This window comes from Opisthorchis viverrini (genome assembly GCF_000715545.1).
Source record: "Opisthorchis viverrini unplaced genomic scaffold opera_v5_13, whole genome shotgun sequence".
Classification (NCBI taxonomy): Eukaryota; Metazoa; Platyhelminthes; class Trematoda; order Opisthorchiida; family Opisthorchiidae; genus Opisthorchis; species Opisthorchis viverrini.
Genome location: NW_008751669.1, coordinates 3002280 through 3026940, shown reverse-complemented (window position 1 = coordinate 3026940; position 24661 = coordinate 3002280). Strand labels below are relative to the sequence as shown.

Below are 24661 nucleotides of genomic sequence, written 5' to 3'. Positions count from 1 at the left end.
AGAGCATCCCGTAAACGTGCCAGTTATCGCTGTCTGTCCATCGTGTCTGCGTACACCCTAACAGGCTGTGGCTCTGCTACACTGAAAGACAGTTTCTACAACGCTTTGAACGCCGTGTTGCTGCGGGCTAAGAGCTCAGCTGTTATGAGTGCCGGAGATATGACTGCTCAAGTAGGTATACTTAACGCAACTGAGGTTCAGTTGGGTGGTGGTATGGGATAGAAATCAAGACGCCCGGACGACGGCAAACGCCTGCTGAAGTTACGCGCTGACCACAGACTGTTTCTATGCTGTACCAATTTCCAAACCAGCAAGACTGGATGGACTCGAATCCTAACCTCATGCTTACGAATGGGGTAGTAGACAAGTTTGTCTACTTGGACAGCTGTGTCAGTTCCGGTGGTCTCGCGAAAGATGACATTTCTCTCCGGATTTGGAAGGCCAGAGCAGCCTTTGTGGACCTGCGTCACCTGTGGCTTAGGCGTGACATCAGCTTATCCGCCAGGGGTCGAGTTTGCAAATCTGCGGCGCTATACGGATCAGAAACCTGGTCGCTGCGCGCCAAGGACGTCAAAAGTATTTCAGTGACTGACCATTGATGTCTTCAGGGCATTGTCCGAGTCTGGTGAGAACACCAGTCGAATGGTATTCGGGAGAAATAACTCACCTACGATGGATATTCTGATCACATTGCATAGGTTGAAATGGTTTTGCCACGTGCTCCGTATATCAATCGAAGGACTTCTTTGAAGAGTTGTTTTCGCGCAACCACGTGAAGGGTGAAAATGAACCAGGGGAGGTCAAACAGTGATTTGGCGGTGAGTGTGAAAGTCATCACCAGCAAACTCAGATGCGCTGGTTATTGCCGTCTCCCTGGATGGAGACCCCAAGACGGGCCACGTCAATGGTTAGAGACATTGTCAGACATGGCCGAGTCTCGCTCTCAACGGCGCTTGTTCATTTAAGATATTGCCTTCAATGCGAGATGGCGAGATGGCCCAAGTGGTTAGAGCGAGGATTTACTGACCGGAAGGTCCGTGGTTCGAATTCGACCTCCGCCTCTCGACTTTCCCTGTCTAGTCTCAGGCAACCGGGCAGTATCCCAGCCCTCGTGCTTCCTTCGGGTGGCATGGCAGCTAGGCACTGGAAGGGTGCTACAGCTGAATGTTCTCACAGCTCCCTTCCCAATCTCCCCCACGTGAAAGTGTATTAGTGCACAGGTGGAAGTCCGGACGGCGGGAACGTGTTTTTCTCCGCAGTTAGACTGCTACACGTACTCCATGGTGGTCCGTGGACTTGTGGAGAGGTTGACATCCTGCTCCCTCCGCGCGCGCGAGTCTGTGTGTCTTGACTGGGTTCGGTTTGCCTTTATGTAGGTCCCAGTGCGTGTATGTGGGCCCGTCGGCACATGAGTGGATGCTACGCTGACTAGGCGGTGCAGACAATCGATGTCCGATGTGTCAGCTTAATGCGACGTGTTTGTGCGTATGAGAAAATAGACAAGCCTCGCGATCCAGTGAGCGATTGAGTTGAACAGTCAAGTATATGGGTGACTGGGTCGCTACAAGTGCACTGACAGCCCTGTATTTGAAAATCAGTGTATCAGCTACCGCTTCAATGCGCAGCTACCTTATACACCCCCAAATCATCGGTGAACGAAACTGTGACAGCTGTAACCACGACACGGTAAGTTCGCGATTCTTACAGCTGATAATGATGAAGCCATATGCACCCCCTCACATGCGGGCCAACCTCTAGTATAGACATACCACAACACCATTAGCTATAAGAGCAGTGGGTAAATTACAGATTGTTGCTCGTTTCGGAACACTTATGTAGATTGCGATCACGCCCTTCTTTGTTGCTGCTTTTCAGGGGCTCTTAAGTTGCAAGCACATCACCTGATCATTAGGAACCCGTCGGACTCCGATGTGAAACGAATCTATCGAAACCGTCTACTGAGGTCCCTTTCGGACGATGTCTTCCGTGTTGACTTTTACAGGAATGTACGGTCCACAGCCTAGCAAGATACTGGGCGCTCTGGCATAGTGCAACCAACAGGATCCAGGCCCCATACATTGATGAACAAGTGTTGGACGCTTGATATTGTAATGTTTTCGTCCAGCAGCCCTTCTCGTCCATTTGACACGTCTCGTACTAACAAATAGAATGTTGACCGTCAAAGGAGTGTACCCACATATAAGTAGGACATCCTAATAGATAAACACTGGTGTCAGTGTCAATATAGTGTGATGAATTTGTGGCTGACAACTGCGCTTCCCGTAAAGTGTTACGACCCTAGTGACTTTAGCCCAGTGAGTGCTCCGCCGGTACAGACGGGTCCTACCAGTTGCCGTCGGGCTCTGCAGCTCCCTTGAACTGCTAAATGAACGGACGGTTATTGTCACCTAGCTAAGTTCCGTGTGCTGTCTTGCGGTACTATGTACTTAGCCCCAATGTGAGGTCAAAACGCTTTGGACGCTGCTTATGCTAAACTATCTAGAAACAGCACTGCATGTTTCAACCAGGAGCGGGAGTAGCTGTTAAACGAGGGACAGACCACAAACACGGAAGGGCCGCAAAAGCTACGGGTGTTGGCTGGTCATTTGAACTGCCAGCGAATCGGATCAGTTTTCCCCGATAAATTAATTTACTTGTGTTCAGTCCTTGTCAGTATCTTTCAAACTTTAACGTTGCTTATCGCTTCAGCTGTCCAATTGACACCAAGCTTTTTTGGGTTATTGTGTCCCATCTACGCAAGTATGGCTATCAGTCGAACAACTGCTCTGTCCTGCCTTGTACGGCTAACGCGTTTTCAACCACAGTAGGTAAAATATATGTTGATCTATTTCTTCCAGTCGACTAATTAGCTCAAAGCTCAGCAGCAGTCCGAAGGATGATGCCCCATCTCAGCCAGAAAGCGAAACAGATAAGAAAATTTTAGATGTCGAAAATGATCTGCAAGCCCTCCAGACAGAATACAAAAAATTGGCTACCGCACATTCCCAACTGGAAGATAAGTATAAACGGGCGCTTGCCGAGTCGGAAAACATGCGCAAGCGTTTTATGCGGCAGATTGATGAGGCAAAAATGTTCGCAGTACAAAGCTTCTGCAAAGATCTTTTGGACGTTGCTGATGTGCTAACAAAGGCCACTAATTCTGCACCAGCCGACCAGTTGGTTCCTGGCGTCAATCCTCACTTTGCCAATCTATACGAAGGTTTGAAATTAACTGAGCAGCAAATGCTCCAGGTATGCATCATTTGTATCTAAAACATATGCGCGGTTTCCTCCAGTTTTAAAGCCACTGAATAGTAGCAGCTGTATGGCGCCTGACAGCACAGGGTACTGCGGTACAGCTTTAGTTTGCCTGGAAATTTCGGTTTTCATGAACATCTTAGACAAGGATTTATTTTTTTGGTCCAGATGAAACATGCATACGAAATTTTTTTGAAGGGCAGTAAATACATTAGTGAAGAAATAACTGTATGTGTTGTCGAATACCGAAGCGACATTGTTATCTAAACTGTTCGTCTGTGGCACCATTTCGATGCGTAGCTGCCATGCTGCCTGGGTTACGTTCGAAACACGGACGTTCCATTCCGCGGTCCCATGCCGTTATACCGAGCTCCACACAATTCACGCGAATGGGCTAAGCTGAACATAAGAGGCGGTATTCGGATGCTTATAATTCAGGCAGCTGATTGCCCTGAACAAGTTGTCGGACAGTGTACTGTTGAGCTGACTTACTGAATTTAACTTTCTTAGTGTCATCTGGATTTTAACCGTTAGGCAAGAGTGAACCACTGGCAATATGTAAAAATATTGGCAGCTTAGGTAGGTTTGTTTGCTGTGAACCAGATGGCAGTTGATCTGTTCGTTGATCTTGGCAATTGGCTTTCAAACGTTTCGTTCCAAACGGAGGAGACATCTTCAGTACACGGTTGAATGGGTCACTTCTACAGCACTGATCAAACTTGTGGGTGAGAGGGCTCAGTGGTTAGAGCGCGAATTTACCATGATTCAAACCCGACCTCTGCCTCTCGACTTCGCCTGTCTAAGTTTGGTCAACCTAGCAGTGTCCTAGCTTTTGTGCTTTCTTCGGGTGACATGGAACCTAGGCACTGAAAGGGCGTTACAGCTGTACGATTCCATGCTGGCAAGTTAGTGTGATGCATGCGTCAACCTCGACAAATAAACAGTATTGACAGAACGCAGACACTCACTGCTTCAAGTTTCACCCGTTTTGCTCTTGTGTCAAGCGAAGCCGCTTTAGTATAGTTCAACCGATGCCTAGATTTTTTCACCTGTTAGATTGATCTTGACCTGACGCATCTGTTTCAGCACAGTATGTAGCTTCTCCATTATATATAGTTCAAAATGGAGGAAACTGTGCCACCGCGAAATGGGTTCAACTGTCATTCTGGAGGTTCCCAGGGTACCCACGACGCAAACGGTTAGGAATGTAAATTTCAAAGTGGTTCTGCAAAGTTCGCCGTTTCTCCTTCCGCCAAATGGTACAAACTAGAGGATTACGTCAGTCGCGATATACTTGCGGCAAAATATATTTTTAAAGTTTCTATGGTGTGTGGTATTCTAATGACAATTTTCTACTTGCTTGGTAACAGGTCTTCGAGCGGAACCACTTGGTCCGAATACAACCTGCTGAAGGGGATCAGTTCGATCCAAATTTTCACGAAGCCGTTTTTCAAGCCCCACGACAAGATGGTAAAGAACCAAACACCATAGCTGTGGTAACGAAGATTGGATACAAGCTGTACGATCGTCCGCTACGTCCCGCCTATGTTGGTGTGTTTGGACCATGAATAGTCAGCGGACTGATTGAGATGGGGACATTTCATATTTGGTTCCCGCTTCTTCCTATCGTTGTAAAATAGAACAGCTTCTTTGTCCGTGATTTTCATTTTGTGTGCCGCAGCACATCCCTCTGAATCACCGCTATTCTTAAGGCTATCGGGTCTCCACGCTGTAGCTGCATTTATTACTGTGAGCTTGTGTTTTCCCGTATGACTATAGAATTAGGTTGAAGTGCTTTATGGCGAATTTTGATGAATGGACTGCCTGAATCATCAACTGGTTGTAGCATAGCTTTTGTTCATATGCCATTTACTGGATGGCTACCAGTCAGGACAAGTTCATCACGGGTTACTCCTCCCTATGGAGCCTTGAGTCAACGTTTCTCCATGATTTTCAGTGGTAGTTTGAGGGTCAATCAATTGTGCTTACTCACTCATAATCTTCTAGCCAGTCACTTTTCAGGTGGTTGATGAGTTCTTATGAATGCGTAATGTTGCACTGCATATCGAGTTCTTTCAACTCGGTGCTCTCTCCAATCTTTATCAAATGTCTGCAGGCGTCTGACGCATAGCCTCGCCAAAGCTATTATCCTGCATACTTTTCAAAACCTATGAAAGTTATCGTGCTGTATTTTTGAGTTCTAAGCTTGCAATTTTATTTACGAATTTCTTGTGGTCTAATAAGTCGGCTTCATTTTTATCGGGATACCGCACGAATCCACGATGGCCCGAACTTAAGTTTGACTTGCAAACAAGATACGTATCACACCAGAATGTCTGATCTCTTTTCAGACGCTTGTTCCTCAGCTTCCTTGGCTGCTTTCATTTATCTTAAACCACCTACTGAACCGGCTTATGGATTCTCCTATATGGAATACAGATACTTAGAGTTATACTGGTAATTGTGCAGCGCTCAGGTTGAAGTCGTCAGGTGGGAACCAAAGGCAAAAAAGTCGCTCAGTTTCACGTTGGGAGGGTCTAGCTCCCCTTAGTACTTCGTACTTTCTCTCCCTCATAACTCTCTTGTTAAAAGCCGATTACGGATAAAAGATTTTATAGATTGTTTAGCACAAAATAACTAGATGAAATAGGGTGTGCGAATCCTCAGAACACAACTTATTTTGACCGAGGTTGACGTATGAATCTCTGTCCGGTTGTTGATACCGCAAGCACATCGTCGTGCATTACTTGTTGGAATGAAGTAATCTGTTGTAAAAGAGGAAAAACGAAAGTTGTGTTAGCTTTCCATTAGGTCAGTGGTCTGAGTTAGATGGCCAGTTTACTGCATTTTCCTGTCGCTACCGCGGACCTTTTGCTCCAGTTACGTCAAACAACGTTGGAGTACCAGATAGTTGTCTAGTGACACCAGTAAATCAAAGTCAAGCATCCTAACCTAACAAGTATTGTCGGACGAACAGGTGTGGATCGGCTGCTTCATTTTTTCGAGTACTTGGCTGATCCCGTTCATCATCATCACTCACAGAAACGTCCGCATATGACTGACGATTCGCTGCCATGCAACTGTGCCTCCAAAACAAACTACAAAAGGAAGAAAATGGGAAATCTACGGAGGCCTAGTGCTTACCTATTATAAACACAGACAATCTGGATGCAAACTGGCAATATGAAGATAGGTGGCCAAACCGTACAATAGTACAAGTCTAACTAGTTTGATACACACGTCCTTTGAGACTCGGTGATTTGACCGAGGAAAACAAGCCAGTTTGGGAACCGACGAAACACTAATAAACTTTCCAGTCCGTATTTCCACCTGTTCTGTCATATCAACAGAGCTAACGTGCATTTTAGGTGCTGCGACGTCTCTCCTGATATGTTTACAGGACGGTGTGACACGCTTTCCGGTGCAAAGCCTATGTCAAAGGATTGGATGACCATGGTTAGTCTTTCTTCCTACGCCGTAATTCTGGTTGACACTGATCTCGCTCGCAAGGGAGTGGACAGTAGAAACTCCAGTCCAGTATATTATCTCGCCATTTACGAAGTTAACCGAAACTTGCAAGACGCAAGGAGTCTTGTCGGACACCACTGCGTGCAGGGGAACTTAGAGCCCTCCCGTACAGGCATCTGTCGGTTATCCTGTGAATACAATAAGCGTATGATATTCATCAACCTCTGGAGCATGCACTGTTGCACAACAGAAGCGAGCGCGCTCTTGAATTAAAGGAATACCAAGATTGTGGGATGCGTGCTTCCACCCTAAGACGTAACAAAGCGTGTACTTGGAGTTCACGCAAGCCCTTCTCTAACAGAATCCTGGTTTTTGTGCCTCGGTCGTGCTGTCGTAAGGCGAAATAGATTAGGTAAGTCCTAGAGTGTAGTCAGTCTAGGACATCTTTGAATACCACACACTACGATAGCTTCTGAAATCGCTCGCTTACCGCTTCGGCTCAATTTGTTCGTCTCGGACAAAGGCAAATGACTTCAATTAGCCTTATCTGAGGGTTACGCTTCCACAGCGTGGATGGGATTTCGTTGGTGGAGGCGGGAATGCCTTTCTAGTTTGTCTTCTAGTGCCCCGTAGTGGGTCAAGAATTTTACCGAACAATAGGTGGTGGTTTTTGCTAGACATTGGTTTAGAATGTTCTGTCCGGCGATTAAGCTGGTCTTTTCTGGAGCAACCTCCTTTTACCGTTTCTCTCACTAGCGGCCTTCGTGAGCCTGTTGCACGTACCAGTTAAAATAGCTTCTACAGATTCCAGGACTTATTCCTTCCATTTCTTCAGCAATCTGGACCCATCAAGATTCTAAGTCAGCAAGAATACTTCATAGCAGGAGTGCATTAGAGGATGGATCGGCCGAGAATGACTGCCTAGAATGCGTGAAACTTAGATTCGTTGTCATTTTGACTTTGATCTATGAGCTTATCCTTGTACGCATCTCGTCACTGATCGCCCGTTTGTCTTCAGCTTTTTAAAACTCGGACTCCAGTTATAGCATGTTTCTACGGTAGTCTTCATGGGGCCAGTTAGTTGCATCCTAGAAACCGGCTACATCGAATAGCACAATCTACTGGTTGAACTTAAGTGAGTGAGGTAGAGGTAACAGCCGCTGAATCGGTCGTTTACCCGGAGATGGCATACAATCATATATAACTGTCTCCGAAACTATCCTGATCAGTTTCATTCTTGTTTCAATAATGAAACAAGAGAGGTTGTGAACTGGTTATAAGCATTCTTTCCATATAGCAGGCATGCTAGATCACGGCGACCATACTAAATGAAAATTAATAAAATCGAATCAAATAAAAATAATAAAAAATAACAGTCTAGAAACATGGCCATAATTTTTGTGTATTTCGCTCATAAACCATCGAATAAATCCTGGCGTATTAATGTGCTCCGCTTTTAGTTGTGAGTGGCTTGGTTTCGACTACGAAGGAAGCAGGAGGAGTGAAGGCAAATATCCAACTTACCTTGGTTCCTTCTGGAGTGTAGAAGCAGACAGGTCGTTGGGGCAACCGGAACATCATGTATACGCGCCCCAGTAACTGACCCAGTGAGCTTCCGGTTATAGGTTGCGCCGTATCGATCGGTTTGCCGTTCTCAAAAACGTACACACGTTTCTGTCAGGGAGATGATGTGATTCAACTGATCAGTTAATCCAAGAAGTATATCAAACCGCTTTCTGAATTCGATGGCAAGGGGAGATAGATATGAATGCACTCTGCTCCTAACCATGGTAGCGAAATTCGAAAAACCCAGTGGCAAGAGACTTTTCGTCATTCAGGCGTAAACGGGACCACACTGCTATAGCTTTTCTCCTCGCTGTGCTGAGCAATCCTACTCATGCAAACTCAGTTTCGGGGTGGTATACTACCTGCAGTTTCAGCTTAGCTTGCTAGGTTTGAATAGTTTTCATTGGTAGCTGTGGTTCAGATCCCTCATATTTTGCTCACCGTATGTTTTTCGATTCTTTGAGTTAACCATTGGTGACTCCTTCCTCCACGATTGGCCATTCTACGGACAATCACAAAAGATTCAGTGAAAAATTGCCTGAGCTGTAAAAGGGCTTGCCAGAATTACTTTCTAGCTTGCTCACAGACTTTCGTAAGATAAGAACCCTGCTTCAGTATTGCAAAAGTTTGCTTGCTCTGGTGCGGAACATAGGGCCCGAATCTCGAGAGCTACAAGTTAGTATGGCGGGTTTTGTCCACCACGAGGTTTGGGGGCATTAGCCTGTGCCCAGAAAAAGACACTCATCGGCATCCGACTAAATCTATCTCGAGATGAATAAACTAGACGATCTTGTGTTCATGCCTATGCGGATGGATTGGTAGGAGAATCATTTTGGGCTTATCATCCCCGGCGTTTTACATACACATAAGCAAATTTGATAAAATCATCGTCGATATGTTAGATGATTGAATGGCCGAATTAGAAGCATCCTTAATCTTCGATGTACAACTTTGAAAAGTTGGTTTCTGCTTAGTTATCTGAGACTGTATTGGTTGCTTATAACTACCTTTGTTAAATAATGATTGTCAGCTCCTCAATAGGTGCTGTTCGACACTGAGCTGTTTGTCGCTCTACGCCGTGAGTCATTCGTGCGCAAACGTAGGTGATATTTACGTTCCTGTAGGGTTTCGAATGGACACATAATTAGACGACGTACGCAACGTCTTTACCGGATTTGGGTACAGTTTAGGGTTTAGTTCTTCCGGTTCGTCACGCATTAGCTTATCCACACAGTCGGAAAGTGCAGACGACGTTCAAGAAGGGTCATCACGTGAACCGAACGGAAAGAACTAGACCCTGAGCTATACCCAAATCTATATAGGTTTCCCCATTGGCGCAACACTTGATGACCCATCCTAACACAAAAAATCTCTTGGCCGACACCTGACACAGATTTAGCTTGACTTAGCTGTTTGGTCCTCCTTCCGCCTCAAATCTCGACCAACATCGTAACCTAGTCACTTGGCCTGACGAAGCTTTTGAGTCAGAAGCGAAACGTTGCCCAACAGTGAATCCCACCAACTGTTACCAAACTTTTCTGAAAATCTTCACCGGATATTTAACAAAACAACATTGTTACACTTGGCTGTCTGTACTCTTAAACTATGCTGACCAAGATGTGGCTCAGTCGTTCTTCGGAAACTAGATTATTACATGCTTTTTTGATGTGCTACCAAAATGCACCTCGCTGGTGAGGCCAATTTCAGACATGACAAACAATTACAGTGTCAACCAACATATGGCCACCCGCGTTGTGAAGAATGAGAGTTTCGGTAACTGAACTTCCGGTAAATATTTAGAGCTGAGCTCAACTATGCGGAGACCCCAGTTGGCCAGAGTTTAGGTGGGTCTTTAGTTCTGTAAATAAATAATTGTCACCTCAAAAGTTCCCCTTAGAGCCTCAGCTGTCAGGCTTTCTCATCATCCGTTTGGTTTCTGGACGCATTTTACATAGCGCCTTCGGAGAGTAATAAATGCAGTTTTCAAGTCTGATGGTTTGGGTAATCAGGTTTGACTTGAAACTGCTTTAATTTGATGCTTTACTATGTGTTGGTCATAAGTGGGAAAGTGCAATTAGGCGCTGCAGCTAGAAATTGTACAGGAAATTGGGTTGAAATGATCCATGGAAATAGACGTTGCCCTCATTCCGGAATGTTTCAGTAACTCTAGTTCAGTTCAGTCCGATGTAGCAACGTCACATTGGGCCTTTAAGCGGAGGGATTATATAGAACGCATGACTGGACATGGTTTCATTAATCTGTACAATCGTGCAGTTCGTCTTCATATACTTACTAGTGACTGCGTCCTCTGGTGACTCTCAGGAAGCATTGTGCGGTCATTTCATTCATTTCGGGGGTCAACAAATGCATATTTGAACAAACCGAACTTTCTGGAAGCACTTTAAGGGCTCACACTGATTATGGGCGTATGGCTTGTCAAGCTTCTCGTAAAAATGAGCAGGATCTGGGCTCGTACACAATCACTAAAGTGTGAAGTGAAGGTTTTGGCACGTACCATTCGGGGTGTCATCTGTCATATAAGCTACCAGGACCAATTTTGTGACTCGTAGCCGGAAAGTGTCTATACCTCGACCGAATCATTATGATTTGAGCAAGCTTATTGTGATAGAATATTGAGAGAGTAGAAGTTGGACTGGCAAGTTCTGAAGGTTCTTTGCATCAGCTCGTATGAAAACCTGAACACTGTTTTGAGGCATCGGACACTGATACAATCACCCTGGAAAACTAAAGCATTAAGTCATACAACGGCTCTTGTTTTATCTCCATTCTTCTGAAGAACGTGATAATTCCAGGCTCTCTGGCTTGGATATATGGCAGGATCGGACGCTTGAACTTTCGTCCTTATAGCACCATGAAACAAATATATCCAACAAAACACTGACGAGACTCTGCCAGGTTGTTGCTTGGGAATATAGGCAACCTGATTCGCGCTGTGACTGAAGCACCAGTGGCATCATATCCTGTGTAGATTAAATAAGCCACTGGCCAGTTACTCGCATTTCCAAAGTCTCACTCACGACTTTTCCTTTCCAGATAATGTAGACTGTTTGACGGCTATGGTTTTGCGGTAGAGACGCATTCCCCGGGTGGAATAACGATTTTGGTTAACCTCGACAAATTAAAAGGGCCAGACTCATACTGTGAGCTGCTATGTGTAAAGGCACTCCGGTCACACTTTAAGAGGTACGCCAATGATGTCACATACACTTTAGAGCGACCAGCGTCGCAAAACTGCAAAGAATCATATCACATGGGTGGAGAGGCGTATAAGACGTAGAACAGTCATTGTCTCAAGTGGGATCGTGCGATATTAAGTCGACGGTGAGCGCATCAGTAGGCTGATACAAAATAGGAGGAATGATATGGATGAAATCGTAACAGGGGGACGAGATGGCGCATTGGTTAAAGCGTGAATTTACCGACTGGAAGGTCCGTGGCTCCAATCCTACATCTGCATCTCGATTTCGCCTGTCTAGGCTTGGGCAACCTGGCAATATCCTAGCCCTCGTGCCTGCTTCGGGTGGCGTGGCAGCTAGACACCGGAAGGGTGTTACAGCTGAATGATATGATATATGATATGGATCAAAACGTAAATGGGTTAATTGGTGGCTGATGTAGGCGAGAATGCGTGTGGAATAAGCTCGGGAATGACGGTTGATAATGGCTGTTTTGGTGGACGTATCCCCAATTGGCGCCAGTACTCGGACATTGTTAGTCCCAAGAGTGCAATAAGAGAGATGTACAATGGCAACCATGTAAACAATCAACAGCTTTCAGGATTTTTTCGCGGTTTAACGTGGTCTTATCTTTAATATCACCGAGGATGCTACCATCTTTGTGCGGCGTAACATCCACTTGATATTCGGATATCACAACCCCATTTTCTGCCCTGAGTTCATTGGAACTGTATTCATCTCCGCAGATGACTCATTTACATTTTTTGTGCGGTTCCATCCCATATTACTCCCAAACATGTCTATATTTCTCCTCTAATTTTTCAAGAGCTTACGGATGTCTAGTCCATTTCAATGCACGCACCACCAGCGTAATATCACATGGTTCCACCTGAGGCAATGCCTTTTCTGCTCCTTATAGGATTTCTCATCCACGTGACATGATCTGGAATTTTGCGAAGATACTGATGAAACGTCTGTAACAAAATAATCGGCATCTGAGGCCAGGTAAAGAGCTGACAAACGACGGACAGTTTTCAAAGAACAAACCGACAGGGTGTCCACGGCAAACTGATTAGAAAAATATATGGGCTCGACATCAAACGTGTTTTTCAATATGGTGCATTCAAGCTATTCATGAGCTAGCCTATCACGTCCTGTGGTCTGACATTAGTCGAGATACGGTTTCACCAATTATTTGTTCGACACTGCGTGCGACCAAAAGCGGACTGTAATACTCTCGATTTTCTCATTCATGTTTAACGTAGCTAGAGCTTACCAACTCGGTAGTCACTCCACGTTGATTGGTTTGTTGCTGTTGACTTTGTTTTTGTTGTGCAAAGTTTGGCAACTCAAATGGATCCACATTGACAAAAGGATGAGTACGGGTTTGCACGACGATATCGGTAGCCTCGGGACCGTATTTGCGACGAGCTCTAACCCAGTTGGCACTTATTTGTGCTTGGCGGATCTCCTTAGGAACAATAAATCGTTCACCACAGCAAACAAGACAAACAATTTGATCCTGTCTCAAGTCTTTTAGCTGGTTTATCTGCGGAAATAAATAGGAAAAGGTGGACTTCATGGAGTAAAAAGCCACCACAGAGCGGTAGACGCCGAAATTTTGGAATCTCCCTACAAAGCGAGGGTTTGTTTTGCATGCACAATCAGTAGCCCGCGGGATAATCCAATACTGCGTTACTTGTCGTTTGCAATGTGATTGTTTAGACCAGGGAATGACAAACTGACCATTAATCGATTCAGTACAGAATAGGATAGTCCAAACCGTTGAATATCATGTGGCAGCAGGCACCCAGATCTTTTTGAGTACCCTGATGGGAAACTGGGATAGCATACACGGTCCGAAACGCTTTCCGGTCCGTTTTTTAATTTTAGACTGATTTATTTCCGAAAGCTCTCGTTAGTATGTTCCCAACCAATCGACTTATTGCTAAGTGAGGTATTAACGGTCTTGTTGGTTGGCTCATTTAAGCAAAAGCTCACCGAGTGCCTGAAAACAGATCGTGTCATCCACCTGATCACATATGCTAACATCCTGAAGTTTGGAGCACTTAATCAGGATATTTTCCCCACACACAGAAACACGGCGATTGTGGGCTGTGATCAGTCGGTGGCACTGCGCATTTGTGTTCTTGAACCGAGGTGAATAGGAGTGCTGCTTTGGAGACGATCAAGTCACCATATCATTTATTTTCTTAACCATGACTTAGGAACTACCAGACTAACAGATGGAGGAACATCTGATTACAGGCGTTTTATGACTGGCTTATCAAACATTCTTTAGACGAATCGTCTTATAGACCCACAAATATGTCATTTAACCACGGGTAAGTATTTGAACATGGGCGGAACTCACGCGGTTTCCATCCAGAGTGCAAAACCTATCGGGATTCTTTGTACAACCAAGCTTTGAGGATGCATCTTGCATCATCGCATCCAAATTGTCCCCCCACACCAAGACGTTCTTTGACGGGACTTCGCGGTTCTTGTAAACAAAGATTCGTTTCTGACGGCAAATAGTTAAAAAAGCATGAATTTGGTGCACATTTTCTTCTCAAATTGGACAAAATCTCCGATGACAAACACGGGCGGAGAAGGACAACAAAGCTGTCCACCGTGGAATTTACTCCTGTAGAATTTTTGTAGATTATGCAGGAGGATAAATTAAATGAAACATTAAATTACGATTTCTGAAAATACGCAGCTGGAGGTGGCTGTATATTTTATTTACAGCCCTGCATAGCCGTGTGAAATAGCCAGTTTCTTCTGGTTTTTGAAGGTGTGAATACTTTAGTCTGATGTGCAATTCAGATGTCTCTGGTAACTGAATAAATTGCTTTCAGCTTGGAGCATGGTGGTCGATGCACTAGCCTCCCAGCAGTATAAGTAGGTTCTGCGGCTGTGTTCCATTAATCATGTATTTCTTCTTCATTGAATCCATCACAAGATAAATACGTGACGTTCATATGGCAAAGCCACTCTTCAAGGTTAAATCCACAACTATACATTTCAAAGGTTGATCAGAATTCCTTATGTGTTCCAACTAATAGAAAATAACTAGAAAGCTGTGAAACACCCTCTTATGTCCCATCAACTTCAGAAAACAATGGAATAAGTGGGAGGAGTTTTTAGTTTAGTACTTACAGTGGCCTGCTGGTTTTGGAATACCAAAACTTTTTGACGGCCTGCTTTCAGTTTCGTCATTTCCTGATTTCAGGCAAACCTGAGTCCTAGCTATTTGTTAAGCTCATTCTATACTTGGGCAGCAAATGAGGCAAACACTCAATTCCGGCTGAGGTTTATCTGAGTTCTCCATTGACACTGCGGTAACTTGCAAATGCTTATTTGTCTACACCTACTTTCCAGTTTATTTTTTCAATTCCGTTGATTCTCTGCACAGGGGACCTATGCTTATCTGTACAGCCCCGGGTGGTTATCGGCTAGTTTCGAACTTGAGCTTCATAGTTCAATTGCAGTACCACTGGTGTGGCGAAAAGGGATGTTGGAAATGTGACCTTGGGACAACCTTTACCTACAACAGAAGTATGCACTAGAGAAGCGATTAGAAAAGTAGGTAAACAGATTTTACGGCTTTATTCAATAGTGATTTAGGATACGACATCGCTGGTACTAATGTAATTTGTGGTACCCATGAAGATCATGACGGATTGTTATGTACTACTCATAAGGTTGCTGAAAATCCATCGACAGCCCACGACCAGATTCGCCCTTCTTGGGGCTGATCAGGTAGGCGCAGTCCCCGGGGGTTCCGTCAACCTTATGTTCTACTTGCCTGAGAACATCGTAAACGAGAGATTCAGCTGGGTTCCAGGTGATTCTCTCGAAAGAACCAAATTAGTTTGCAAATGAGTGTATATTCGCTAATCCTGACGGATTCCTTATTGAAAAACATACGTCAATAGACAAAACCCACATACACATGGTAGCTAACCGGCTCTTGGGTTACCAACGAGTTCTTTCAGAGTAACAATCATGGATTTTGGTAAGACATAAGGAGGTGCAGTGCCAGTCGCGGGACACCAGTATAAGGAAACAAAATCAAGCCAAGAACACCACATAGTCTGGAAGGAAATATCTTGCAAGTTCCGAATTTGATTCGCAGTTTTCAGAAGCCTAATACACCGATGCTGGATTAAATATGTTATTCCCTGAAGATGATTTGCTCCCTAGACAGTTCAGAGTGATCCGTTTCCTGTGACAGGTCCTCTTCGAAGAGATCACAACAGATTCAATTACCACCACCATCATCTTCATATACGGAAATGTCAGCATTCAGAGCTCTCAATCCTTTGATGCACATCGCAGAATGACATACAAGAGATCATCTAACAAAACAGCTCTTTCATCGTCCTGTTGTCATGAGCTCATTCATTACTTGAACTGGTTTGCCGTATCGTTTGTGAACCGGAACTGACGTTTACACAAAAAGGTCACCTAACGCTGGGAGATAACATTCCGTTTTGAGGGGGTCAATCAGTCCATTGAATGGAATTTGATACATTTCACTCGGGTTAGAGAGTCACTTCCAAAACTTGTAAGAATATGAATGACAACTTCATGGGAGTTAAGAAGGCACACCTACGAACAAGCTCCTGAGAGTGTTCCTTTTTGGAAATTCTTGCGTGAAGATACTATACATTTCCATGGTTTGGGTGCTCAAATATAGTAAAAGCAACAGTTTATCCATACCGAAAAGTGAGGTAACATAGATGAATGTGAGATCCTAGATTCGGCAAGCGTTGCACTTCCTATCCGGTGATGTTCAACGGAATTCACTAACCAACATCCGGAGCCTTCCTGGATGAGCAGAAATGATGAACTATTCATCCGCTTCATACTGAAGGAAGTAAGCAAACCCATTTGGAAAGCGAGACCTGTTTATCATCAAAAACCTCTTCTGATTACATCCAGTCAAACGAATCCAGCACCTCTTTGCCATCCGTGTGGCCGACTAGTGAGTCAAACTTGGATTAACCATTCACTGCATCTGGAAGGGACACGTAACTCGTTTCGGACACGTGTCAATTCTTGTGGAATAACGAGTAGCCCTACGCAATTTACCATCTCCAAGATTGTATCCAAGTTAACGAACAAGGGATAAGGGACTGTTGGATCTCTTTTGTATTAGAGGCTCGTAACGGGAACAGCTTTACCGAGGCTTCAGCCTGCTTGAATGGGTGCGCCCTTAATCCATTGTACCTTATATTGCACTGAAGAATTTCGCCTACCATGTCACTTGTTTTGCTGCCACATTGGGGATGAAGTATCTTACATAAATCTTTTTTTTCGAATATCAGGTATTTGTGTGACAGAGCAGGTTAACTCACACGCTGAGGTTGTTTGTAAACCGGGGCAGTGAGGGGTAAGTTTGGTTTCGGACGTTCGGGAGCTGGTTGTGGGTCTTGCAGTCTGCTGTTAGATCCGTCATCCTGCGAAATGAGAACCGAACGAAAAGGTGGGTGTCGGTAACTCTTTGGAAGTATGCAGCAGATTGACTTTAGAAAACTTAAGAAACGGGTGTTCGGCTAGCAAATCTACTTGGACTCACTCTCAAACTGTTGAATGACGTGGATGAATCAGAAGTAATTGGAGCGGAACTCTCATCCGCCTTCTTTTCTGCCTCCAGTCGACTTTTGATCCATTCCGAGTCATCGTAAATTTCTGTGGCAAAGATTGATAAAACATTTCCTCAGCTATGGTAAGTGGGTTGTTAAAAATTCCACGAGGTTTCGGAGTAAATCAAGGTAGAAGAAGCATCAGTCGCTCGTTTCACTTGGAGTTTGTAATTTGGGACTGGTGGAAGACAGATGGATTACGCGTTTAGTCCGGTCAGTTAAGCCAACCTATTTTGAAAGGCTTGGCAGCACTGTACAGCTGGTACATCTTTCTCTGAAGATCATTGGCAGTGCGCGTCTTACGGATTTCTTGGTAGAATATAAATGGTTTTGTGTTCCAGTCACTTCCTAAGGGCTAATGCGGATGAGATGATTAAAATAGGCCCACTTAGTTGCAAGGTGTTGATTTCCCTAGACTTACCATTCAGGGAAGAAATCCAACTAGCTATGCTTGGTCCAATAGCAGACCTGTGAATGGAAATCTCGTCCTTTAAATGAAACCAGTTTATGTTGAAAAGCCTACAAGCACTGTACAGGTGTCACATACTTATTGGGGATCACTAGTAGTGAGCAACCCACCAAACTTCAGGGTCCTTCGAAGCCTCACTAACAGGAACAACTCGCTATTGAGGATTCCCAAAACACATCACACTACTAACAATCCATAAGTGGCTCAGTGGAAGAATAAAATCCACGTGATGAGCGAAGCTCTTCTGAGGGGTAGGCAATCGAGGAGCCAGTCACCAAGTGAGGGTGTGATGTGGACTCCGTGACTGAACCATGAATAGCGCTATATCCTGTCGAAATTCGAGTTATCCACAGTTCTGGTCGGCCACTAGGGACTGAACGATGGTGTCCAAACTAATGGTCGGGGGTTGTGGGTTGAAAACTGCCTGGAGTTTTGTGAAACTCACACTGCTGATGATTTCTAATAAAGATGAAACAGCTATACAGTACTTCTAGGCTTTCTAATATGTTCACTTACAGGACGTTACAACTCACAAATATCCTCACACTACCAACGAACACCGGTCGGTCCGAATTGCGAATACCGAAGCTTTATATGGGTTTCATAATCTAGTATGACCCTGATCGTCCTGATACCAAGAGCTTACGCTAAAAATGTACAGACCTCAACTGGATGGCTTATAAAGATAAACCACAAGCCAAGTCTTTTCTAGCGATCTCTAGTCCTGAATTTAGTTATTGCAGTAACCAGATGTAAGTTAAAGAAACATTTGCAAAATTTTGTGGTCATAAGTCACCACAGATTTGGCCACTTGTATGGTGACAACAGCTTCAACAGTTAGCTATGAATGTTACTTGAATGGTTCCAAACAGACCTACATATCTGTCTTTTGAAGCTCAAACAAAAAGATTCCTCGTAGGGCACTCGTCACCAGATTCATCAGCTATCACGTAAAAACAGATCAGGCACTCAATCGATTACTTCGACGGGAATTGAATGCCTCTTAGTTTTCCCGTCATTGTGACATTAGATATGGATCGATAGAGCTCACCACCGGGTTGGTCCTAAAAGGTTTTCAGTGGGTCATTTGCTCGGAAAACTCAAACCATTACGTTTCTACTTCATATGTACTATGTTTCAGTAGAGAATCATTACGAGCCGAGTAGCTGGGAACGTCCCCTCTGGCCATCTCGAATATTTCAACGATCCTGAGTGACGACGAGTAACTGATCATCAAGCTTTGCCGCGCTTCTTAGGTTAGGTTCGATTTTCCTCTGATGGGTGCATTGCGAAATTTATGCATTATAGCTGACTGTCAGAATAAAAGTTATCCTATCTATCGCTTTACGTAAATGTACGTTCTTCATGGCAGTTACCCCTTTTCGGGGGGCCTTGTTTTTGTGAGTTCGCTACGCTAGTTGAAGCCCGCATAGCTAAAAATCATGTGTAGGATCATCGATGATTTTGGGAACAAATTTCTGAATTGTAGTTGGTGCCCTTCCGTAGAGAAACAGAAGATACGAACGTTAAACCTCAATATTTGTTGGGAGAAGGTATCACTTCATGGAGATACCTAAGGTGGGTTTTGTTATGAGTTCCGAGATGGTTTTTCAAGCCTAAGTTAAAGAAATCGGATTGAGATGTTGTTATGTGAGGGATGATATCTTTTACGAAATGAAATTTGTCCTATTTTTTACTTGCCTCAGTGTGTGCAGTTTGGAATACCTTTTCTTTCTCTGCGGTTTGAAATAACTAACTTTCTATTCACGAAGAGTGACGTAGTACTCAGTCGAAACGCCCAACTGGTAGTATCAATATTCATCACTATTTTTGGCTACTTGATTGTACACTGTCGTGACTAACTTCGGAGGAATTCTGGGCGCATGCTTCTATACAGATTTTGTTAGGGGTGGTGACTCAACTCCAGATGATAAAAATGGCTTCCAATAAACAAGGAACACTGCATGGAAGAGCTATCTACATCTAGCACGATTTTGTCGGGGCGGGCCAGCCCAGAACCGAGTGAAAATGAATTCCGCTTGAAAATGTGCGCTAATTTAGATAACCCTACTTGTTATCAGAAAATGGTGAAACATAATTTCGATTTCAAATCACTCGTATGGCAGAGGGAGAAAATGAAGCCCAAAATATGTTCCATTTAGTGAGCGCTACGTAACCATATAAGCTGCGGAGGCCGAGTAATTGACGCTAAGCAATAACAATGGGATGACTGATTGTGATACACTTTTGGTTCTAAGTGCACAGTTTGACGGTAACAGGTGCAAAAAAGCAATGAAAATTTACACACCGTATGTCCCTACCAGCTCATCGGCATGGTCGACGAATGACGAGCGACTCGAAAAAACCAGAAGATGGAATCGGTCCCACCTGAACTTTACGGCTATCATGATAGCTTATGTCGTTCACTGTGAATTTGTTTTGGCATGGTAAATTTGAGTGGAACGACTAAAAAAGCTTGAATGAGCTCATTCACTATCGACTGAAGATGGAAAAAACTATGGTTGCATTGATGAGTGCTTAAGATACAATAATGCAAGAGAAAGAAAACCAGATATTTATAGAGGGTTTCCTCGTACGGGAGTGTTTTTTCTGTCTATTGAGGGTTATCTTTGAAGGGGAGTCATTGTACTTTGAAATGAAGGAACAGCTTTTCATATCCTTATCGAAACAACTAAAAGACCGGGCACTCACTGTGCAGTGGAACAAATTCTTCACCACATGACGCCCATACTTCTATTGGAAACGTCACCCAGTTGGGCAAATTTTCCTCATTTTGTGTACTTTCATCCTCGGTTGGTGGCAGGACCATATGGTTTTCAGTATCTTGTAGAAGGAAAGATGAACAAACCAATGATGGAGTTTTTGATGCACAAACGTTGGAACTGTACATTTGTGTGTGAAGACTGGTATCAGTAAATAGTCTACTTGAGTGAGCAGACAACCAGACGAAGCACCCGGAAAGTCTAAAACACTAGTTACTCTATGGAAAAATGATCTGCAGTGTTTGCGGCCTTGAAATGAGTCTTCGCCTGGATATGTGGCACCGAAAATCACACACGGATTAGGCATAGTTCATCTATAGAGGACCGCACTGTAATCGCCATTTTTTATTTATCTTTCTTATCTTTTGGGTGATTTATAGCTTTTCTCGCCGTAGGGCAATGGTGGGCTGGAGTGGGGTTTCTCCTAGCGATGCAGTGCGATGATTACTGTCTATTTTACACGTATGGCTGGTGAATGTAGCAGTAACTTTGGAATCATACAGCAACGCTAACGGTTCATCTTGACAAAACTGTGAGTAGCAGTTGCCAGCCTCGCTCAAAGTAAGAGTGACAAGAAAGGCTGGACATTATTTGGATGCAGAAGTCACTGGCCGTAAACGCATTATTACTTCTGATTGAGCGACGAATGGTTGTGGATCTATCGAGGTCCAAAACTCATGAAAAGACTGCACACCTAATCTGACCCAGGTGGGTGACCAGGTGTCTCACCTTAATCAACTGAAATCAGGCTTCCAGGGGCTGAAACAAATTCCGAATTGTCATTGTGGTGTAAAGTTCTCTTCAGTTATATGCGACCAGGTGCATAGAGATACCATTTGTTTTTCAAATAGCTGGATGGCGTATCATCAACAAAGTAAAATTCCGCGTGACCATTCAGACTTATTCGTTGTGAAATGATTACAGATGATGCGAACTAGACAACTGCAATTTATTTGTAATTTATTTTGGCTTTGACGTGAGACAACTAAACCTGTCGTTTTCGGTGCCTTTGTGATACGTTAAGGCAGTTAAAAATGAGATAGGTTGCATACACCCATGCATATTCCTTTAAAGAACAGAGCGGATTTGGTCATATTAAATGAGTGGTCATTTTATGCAGAGGCACAGGGTAGTGTTAGAATAAGGATTCTTGTAAGGACGACCATGTTACAGGAAATATCTTTCTCACATAAAACAAACAAAAACCAAGGAGGTAGATAACCGTCAAGCAATTTTGGTGTTCGTGGAGGGAAAGTTTCAGTAGGACACAAGCTTTATTGACCGGTAAACTACTCCAACCAGCGTTGTCAGATAGGTGGACAATTCTTGTTACCGAATCGTGAGATTCACTCAGGAAGCAGAGTTTCCTATCAGTTTACAAAATAACACAAATGGGATCGGTGCAGTCCTGAGCATATGTACCGACTTTGCAGAACGTGAATACTCGGGGACTCATGAAAGTGAGTTCAACTAGGCAGGCTAAAATCCTGATAACGGAAGTTAGGTTCGTCCTTCACCCAAAGAGATCTTAGGTAATGAATAGTCCACTAAAAGGAGACTGACTACTGGTCACAGATTGGCAACTAATACACATCGAACGATACACCTAGTTTCGCTTCATTCACACAAAAATGCTATTTGGTTTACTCAGTTGACGAAGTGTGACGTAAAAACCAGGCATATGTGTGGCATTTCCAAATCTTCAGGCTGACAGGCTCAGCACTCCGTGTCTTTTCTGCGTAACTATTCCTCGGTGCAGTAAAACTCGGAATCATGATTCCTGTAAATGCAGCGGGCTAGTTTGGAAAACTCAAACCAACTTATGTATGAATGTCCTTCCGAAAACCAATTACGCATTCAACGTTAGATATTTTACTTGGTACACAAACTTCATTTAAGGACAGGAAAGGGAATTCGGAAAGTTAACTTAGATTCCAAAAAAGTGCTCTGCGTCAGGAGGTTGTTAGAAGAAACTATAATTCAGTAAGCTGAGGTCGAATTGAGATCAACCTCATAGATAGTATCGGGTCAATAAAAAATGCGTCGAAGGCTTAAATGTCACCCCAACTGATTTCCGAACGTGCTACGCTTGCACAGAGCTTTTGGTTGTAGGAGATCACGGGCAACTGCGTCATTCACGTGTTCATATCAGCTGCACATGCAAACAGTAGTGAGTCGGACCTTTCGCATATTATGGAAAGAGACGTCATAAATAATCACAAAGCGGGGTTGGTTTTCTTTCGCCAGCAAACTGTAATGGCAACGTATAACAAAGCGTTTCATTTACAGTGACCTAGCACTAACTTTGTCCAGCAAAAGAAGCGTTCGAGGAATCACTGTAGTTAGGCGAGACCAGTCACTACCAGTCTAGGGTACTGACTTATTCCTGCAGTAGGAAAACGCAAGCGTGAAAGGCTAATTGATCTTACTGAACATCTAAATTTAGATAAGCTTTACAGGATTCTCACGGTTTCCGATTTATCAGGTGATCAGTAAGAAGACTCTGTGAACACAGTACAATGTTCATGTATTCACAAGCAAAAACGAGTTTCATAGTCTATGTGTCGGTCACGCAACTGAAGAATGCCGTCATTTTGTTGTTCGGAGACATTGATCCAGACTACCGAGAGGATCATGTGTACACAGAAAACTTACCGTGTTTGCTACTAAAGTACTGCAATCTTTTGGGATGGCTGCCCTGTATATGCAACCAACGGGAAGGAAAAACAGTAAATACGATGAAACTCTAAGAAAAACGTTTGTTTCATCTTGTCCTGTTAGGATAATAGATATCACGCTTGCGCGGTGCGGGAGAATAAAGGTTTACAAGAAGCCATAAATTCCAATGGCTTAGTTTTAATCGCTACAATAATAGAACAAATTTAAAGCAAGTATCATCTTTTACTTGACTTCATAATTATCCTGACACCATACATACACACATAAAATGAGAATACAGGTAACCACTCAAAAGTTCGCAGAAAGCTCTTCGAACACCTGCGACGGGATTCATCTTCTTGCAGCTCATCAAGTAGGCGTAGTCCTCGAGTTGCTTATGTTCTAAGTTTACGCTTCAAGAAACATGAGGCGGCCTGTCTACTACACATTAAAGACAATAGATTAAGCTGGAATTCAATAGGGACACCTAATCGGTCTTCGAATTGAGACTCTCCCAATAGGCACGCAAATGAGTGTATAAATCGAATTAAGTGCAATTTGGGTTCAAGTAGGACATAAGTTTGACGAAAACTTAGGGGATGCACCTACGTGATGAGCCCGAAAAACAAGGATGAAACCGGTAGTGGAATACGCACGTGGTTGCTGAACAATTTTCCACAGTCTATGACCGGTTTCGCCCATCTTGAGGTTCATCAGGTGCAGTTTCCGAGTTTCCGTCAACATTACGTTCTACCTGGACCAAAATTAGAATGATGCCAAAAAATACACCCATCTGCAAGTCTCTTTGGTCTTCACGGGTTACTCAACCGAATCTCTCGTTTATTAGGCTCTTCAAATGATTCTGCCGCACACAGACCGCCTCGGAGAGCTTTCAGCAACCTTTTGAGTATTTTCCTTTATGGAAATACGCTGTGATATCTTGAATATCGTGCCAAGTGAATTAGGCTCTTTGATTCTGCCGCACACAGACCGCCTCGGAGAGCTTTCAGCAACCTTTTGAGTATTTTCCTTTATGGAAATACGCTGTGATTGATATTATTCGCCCAAATTGTTCTGGAATTACACATTAATGTGCCACTTGGAAGACATTCTTATTGGCAGTCATTTACGGTTCAGACAAGTTAAGTACAATAGGCATATTGGTAATGTGCTGGAATATTGGTATCTTGGGTGTATTAGTTGATAGTTATTCAGGTGGCCGTCGATCTGGTCGCCGAGCTTAGCAATTGACAAAACGTTTGCAAATCAATTGCAGGGCTCGGCGAACAGATCAACAGCCACCTGATCAACTACCAACAACAGGTATATAAATGGAAGCGTCAATCCGGAAATTATCCAAGATTACTGAGTTAACAATAGCTTTCTCACAACACATTCCCCGTGATCCAATTAGGGTCGAGTACATCATCGAAACAAGCATAACATACTAACATAGCATGCACGAACCTTGTGTTCACTCAAGCTGGATGACTGTAAAATCCGCAGATACGAAGTGGTAGGCAAACTGTGGAACTATGCTTCTGTTTCAAAATTGTTCAATGCTATGCCAATCGGGCCACAATGAACCGCTACGGAACTCCTAGGGTT

At 43.8% G+C, this 24661-nt stretch overlaps 2 protein-coding genes across 2 annotated transcripts in view; one reads left to right on the top strand and one right to left on the bottom strand.

Moving 5' to 3' along the window:
- Positions 1–287: 287 nt before the first annotated feature.
- T265_01265 (hypothetical protein) lies at positions 288–5267 on the top strand (the record flags this gene model as incomplete). Its single annotated transcript, XM_009165250.1, has 4 exons — positions 288–576; positions 2665–2824; positions 2859–3252; positions 4629–5267. The coding sequence occupies 4 exons, from the start codon at positions 288–290 to the stop codon at positions 4824–4826; spliced, it is 1041 nt and encodes a 346-aa protein (XP_009163514.1).
- Positions 5268–8345: 3078 nt separating this feature from the next.
- Positions 8346–24661, bottom strand: part of T265_01264 (hypothetical protein) — a gene marked incomplete at both ends in the record, with an annotated part of 33639 nt that continues 17323 nt past the window's right edge. The window contains 7 exons of the mRNA XM_009165249.1: positions 8346–8400; positions 11659–11922; positions 12770–13038; positions 13864–14013; positions 16856–16957; positions 17077–17189; positions 20325–20456. Coding sequence (XP_009163513.1) covers positions 8346–8400; positions 11659–11922; positions 12770–13038; positions 13864–14013; positions 16856–16957; positions 17077–17189; positions 20325–20456 — 1085 coding nt within the window. The remainder of the gene's footprint in view (positions 8401–11658; positions 11923–12769; positions 13039–13863; positions 14014–16855; positions 16958–17076; positions 17190–20324; positions 20457–24661) is intronic.